Source organism: Coenobita brevimanus, chromosome 61, assembly GCF_032717465.1.
Source record: "Coenobita brevimanus isolate Jiangsu-jjx chromosome 61, ASM3271746v2, whole genome shotgun sequence".
Taxonomy (NCBI): domain Eukaryota; kingdom Metazoa; phylum Arthropoda; class Malacostraca; order Decapoda; family Coenobitidae; genus Coenobita; species Coenobita brevimanus.
The window spans coordinates 23,818,325-23,823,426 of record NC_137014.1 but is presented as its reverse complement, the minus strand read 5'-3'; the positions used below and the strand labels follow the sequence as shown (position 1 = coordinate 23,823,426).

Sequence of the window (5,102 nt, the reverse complement as noted above, 5' to 3'; positions counted from 1 at the left end):
AAACAACATAGCACACGGTAACTTTTATTCAGTGTCACTCTCCAGGAATAGGTCGTCATCCCCGTCATCATCATCGTCGATGATGACGGGGTCCACGGGCTGATGGATATTTTCTGACGTCCAGTACCCATCCTCGAACTCCTGGGATCGGTGAACAGCTCCCACCCACACCTCATGGGTGGCGCAAAGCCTGGCTTCCTCCAACCTGGCCTGCAGGTCCACCCTGGTGAACCACTGTAGGGAGGAGCGCATGTGGTGCTTCATGCATCCCCACACCTTCTCAATGGCGTTGAGATCGGGGTGGGCGGGTGGCAGGTGTACGACCTCATGGCCCTACTCTCGGATGATATTGTCCACCTTGTATTGGAGCTGTGGCCGATTCTGCTGGCAGATGAACAGCAGCTCAAGCCGTGTGGCACCAGGTGGGATGGGTAGCCTGCGGTGCTCCAGCCAGCTGATGAGGTCCACTTTTCTAGTCGCCGTGGAAGGGCACCGACTCTCCTCCAGTGTATTATCCAGCACCAGTACTGATGGCTCGGCCAGTGATGACAGGAGCTGTGTTGTTAGCCAATGGAGGAACAGCTCGCTGTTCATCTTGCCATGGTAGTTGCCACTGGTGGTTTTGGCTGGATGGTAAAGGAATGAGCCCTCGATGAAGCCACTGGTCGTGCCAGCTGCAGTCACCATGAAGCACTCTCCTTCTCCGGATGGCACCTGATGACTGTAAGTAACACTGGTGGCAGCCTGCGTGGTGTTCATCCACTGCCTGCTGTGGTTCATTCTGGTGGTGAACCACGTTTCATCCATGTACACAACCTGCCTCCCCTCCTCCCGGTGGCGCCACAGAGCCCTGAGAGCACCAATCCGGCGACACACGACGTCCAGGGATTCCCTTCTTACATACGTTTTCCACTGTGATGTCTTGTAGTGGAATCCCATGGCGTGCATGAGCTGCCAAACGTACGTCTCTGATGTTACCTCCGGGATTATGCCGGCCATTTTGAGGTCCTTCGTCAGGCCACCAACTGTGACATTTTGTTTGGCAGCAAACCTGGCATGAACAAGGCGCCGATTGGCGCCGATGGTGATGTTGTCAAAGACGGCCGGTGCTTGTGATGTTGCAGGTGTCGCAGTGCGTCACATGGTGGAGCGGTGCACCGTGTTCCTTACTGCCGCTGCCGTCATGCCCATGACGTGTGCAACACGGTCATATGGCCTGTGTGGAGAATGCCCAATATTTATGTCGGATTTGCTGCATGCATTTATATTTTACAAACATATCCATTTCACTTTATACCTCCGACCTTGCCGAGGTGGACTAAGGGCGCGGCCACACGAGGGAACATTTTGGCCAAAATATATCGCGATGGGTAAACATGAGGCACCGGGTTCAGACCGACACTTTACAAATTATGAACCGGGTACCTCATCTCTACCCGTCGATCACATGTTTGCAGCACAATGTTGGCCAGTGTGGCCGCGCCCTGAGCTGCCGTGGTGAGGTACTGAGGCTATCAACATCACCGTGAGGGAAAGCCTGTCCTGAAGTGTACTACAGGGCGCTAATGATTTCTTAAAGCTTACAAAACATGGGATCATGCATGAAACACATTCCTTGATCTCTGGATGGTACATACATATCATTTGTGGGAGCAGGGGTAAACACACCATGGATGGCAGGTTATGGGTTGTGATTCATGATCATTATTGTTTTTTAATATAAAGAGTAGCCTTTACTATCTACTTACCTATTCAAACTTATAAACGTCCGACCGCGGGTGTTCTCTCTCGTATACAGTGTGGCAAGCCGCAGTACAAAAGCAGTCCTGCAGCCACATGGACAATGACATATGCTCGCCATTCCTCTCACCTCTCGAGCCTCGGCCACGAATAACGTTACCCCCGTCAGTGTTAACTTGGTTACCTCGCCCAGGGGCTGGATACTCAAAAATTCACAATGGTTGTATTTTGCGAATGTGTGTTCATATCCTTGTATTTTTGGTGTTGCTATGGCTTTTCATTCTCATTACGAAGCAATGCATTATTTCCATACCTTGATTCATTTTCTGTTCGAGTTAGTGTAACTTATAACCAAGGCCATGAATTGACGTTTTCGGACAGAGTCCTGCCTTGCTAGTATCGTAATATTTGGAGTATCCGGGTGGCCGGTGCCTACATAACGTCATAACTATACGTCACGCTAGCCTCGCACGAGCGATGGCTCATTCTGTCCCCTCGCATGCTTATTTTACTCTTATAAGTGCCTTAAGTCTCCCCAGTTGGTAATAATCCATACTGGCGCCAGTTAGGTCGGGGACTGATACATACCATAGGAAAATATCTCGTAATCCAACACTTTGATAACAAGTTATTGCCGAAAACCAGTGTTCCACTGCCTCTGAAACCCATAGTAGAAAAATATCCTGGGAAGCCTCCTGTGGTATGTACAATTCCGCAGTCCTTTACACGTGACCTCCCACCCAATGTAACGACTTCTTTTCTCTCTCGTCCCCTATTTTGGACACGGTTTATGTTATGCGTATATCCGTCACGGTCAAGAGGCGTCATCAGATTGCAGGGGTAAATGCAAACATTTTTGGCCATGCCCCAGTCTTCCCGTAGACAACGACTCGTATCAGTTGATGTAATATACAGGTCTTCATTTGTATTGCCGTGTGAAGAGGGACAAGGGGGAAACAGACTGAGTCTACCAGTCTGACCTGCCAGCAGGCATCGATCGTCATATTAACATTCTCATGGTCGGGAAGATACTAGTTTTCTATTCCAGCTAATGCCAGACATTTTCACTCACCTGGGAGGAAGTCCTAGGATCCGGGGAAGGATAATAATGATATCTTTAACCGCGAGGCATAGGAGCCATAGAGTTACCCTGATCTTTCCTCACCTCTCTTGCCCTCTTAATCCCTTGAATACAGTGACGTATCTTGTATTCTATTCTTTCTGCTTCCAGTCAATTGTCTTCGGCGAAGGAAAGATATACAACAGTGTCGTGGTAAATAACATTAGGTGAAACTATGCCATTAGAAAAGTCTCTCCTAAGCAGAAAAAACCTTCTATTAGCACGCTTGTGTTCCTATGGTTCACTTTTAGCTGGTAAAAACGTGTAGCGTTAGCGGAAATACAAGTGATGTTCAGACCATTTGAAGGTTAAATATGTTCTTTGTGCTGTGAAGTGTCCACAGTCTACTAGCTACAGGACCGATAAACAAAAAAAGTATAAACAAGCAGCCTTTTATACAGCTCAGGGTAATTTTCTAATTGGCTTCGTAGATTTTGTGGCACCTCTTCCTCTAGTGACTTACCCTGCACATTACACCTCAGTATCCTCATGTATGCTGATGCACACCAATTCCATATTAAACCAATACAAATAGGATATGAGAGAATATTAGGGTGGAATATGTAAATACATCGCTGAAGAAGGGCTATTACGAAGCCTTCTGAGTGACCTTGAACACGGTCTACAGTATATCCCCTTCAGCTCGGTGATGGAAATTTTTGGTTTACAACGACGAAGCTACTTTACTCTGCCTCGGGGAGATGTTTTGAGGTGTAGAGGTTACTTATCGCTTTCATTAACCCTTTCAACAACAACAACAAAAACTTTATCAAGGTGAATAAAATCGTCTGGAAATAGCAAGAACAAAGTAGATAATACATAGTCGGATTCCAGGGATTATACACCCGGTACTGGAAAAAGATTCTCATTAAACGACGCTTGTGAAGTGCAACACGGGGGTGGGGGGATAAACTGAACCATGATGTGACAAAAATGGAACAAAGATCGCTTGAAATATGGATTTGGTTAGTTGTACCTAAATCTTTCATTTCAGTGTCCATAGGTTGCATGAATACAAAATGCATAGTACTGAAAGCTCCCTTAAGCTAAATAAAATCGTCTGGCAGTAAACACACACACACACACACACACACACACACACACACACACACACAAAAGAGGCCATTCTAACGAAGATCAGTGCCCAAGATGACATTCAGTTAATACGATGATATGAGAAGGATCCACTTATAGCCTGCTAGAGAATGACTTTGATAACCTAACCTTGTTTGTCATGTTACTGACTACCTTTTCTCTGCAACTGTTTCAAAGCCTCTTCCTATAAATTCCGCGACCGTATTCTCTTCCCTCCCAGAGAGAGAGAGAGAGAGAGAGAGAGAGAGAGAGAGAGAGAGTGAGAGTTGTCTTGGTTATCGCTCTCGAGTGAGCCGATAATGTAATTGGCTACGTCTGTGTGAGCGAGTATCAGTTACCAAAATACCTAAAAATCAAGTGGACAAATTGTATTGAAACTTGTGGGCATTACCCCAGGATTATGTGGAGAAGTGAATTGCAACCATTTTATTTTAGCAAAAATTCCGGATTTTTTTTTTTTGTACTGGGAGGCAATACAGGCAAATCGTAGAGATGTAACCCTGCAGAATTTAACTACATACCCATAACAGTACTGGTATCGTTATTGTCGCCTTCTTAGCTGGAGGTAATGCACTTGCCTGCATTTGTGTGTGTGTGTGTGTGTGTGTGTGTGTGTGTGTGTGTGTGTGTGTGTGTGTGTGTGTGTGTGTGTGTGTGTGTGTGTGTGTGTGTGTGTGTGTGTGTGTGTGTGTGTGTGTGTGTGTGAGTTCGTGTGTGTGTGTGTGTGTGTGTGTGTGTGTGTGTGTGTGTGTGTGTGTGTGCGTACGTGTGTGTGTGTGTGTGTGTGTGTGTGTGTGTGTGTGTGTGTGTGTGTGTGTGTGTGTGTGTGTGTGTGTGTGTGTGTTCTTACCTAATTTTTCTTACATAATTGTATCTTTACAGAAATGAGTCAAGGTTGTACTGTCCCGTGTATTAATCCAGTTTTATCATACATATCTTTAAAAATATTAATAGTTTTGGCACACGCTATTTCATGCGGTAGTGCATTCTACTTTTTAATTGCTCTATTTCGGAAACTGAATATCCTGACGTCCTTATAACCTCTCTTTTTATGTAGCTTTTTGCAGTGTCCTTTTGCCGATGCTTCCTCGCACATTATAATATTTATGTTTATTTTCTCTTTCCCTCAGATGTATTTATATAACAT

The 5,102-nt window shown here is 45.7% G+C and overlaps 1 protein-coding gene across 1 annotated transcript; it reads right to left on the bottom strand.

Moving 5' to 3' along the window:
• Positions 1–333: 333 nt before the first annotated feature.
• On the bottom strand, positions 334–999 carry LOC145403708 (uncharacterized). Its single transcript, XM_080275392.1, has one exon. It carries the CDS (start codon positions 997–999, stop codon positions 334–336), a length of 666 nt encoding a protein of 221 aa, XP_080131518.1.
• Between the last annotated feature and the right edge of the window lie 4,103 nt (positions 1,000–5,102).

What these genes read in the sequence shown, in the direction of transcription:
- LOC145403708 (XM_080275392.1), bottom strand. Translation starts at nt 999, where the DNA reads ATGGCCGGCATAATCCCGGAGGTAACATCAGAGACGTACGTTTGGCAG.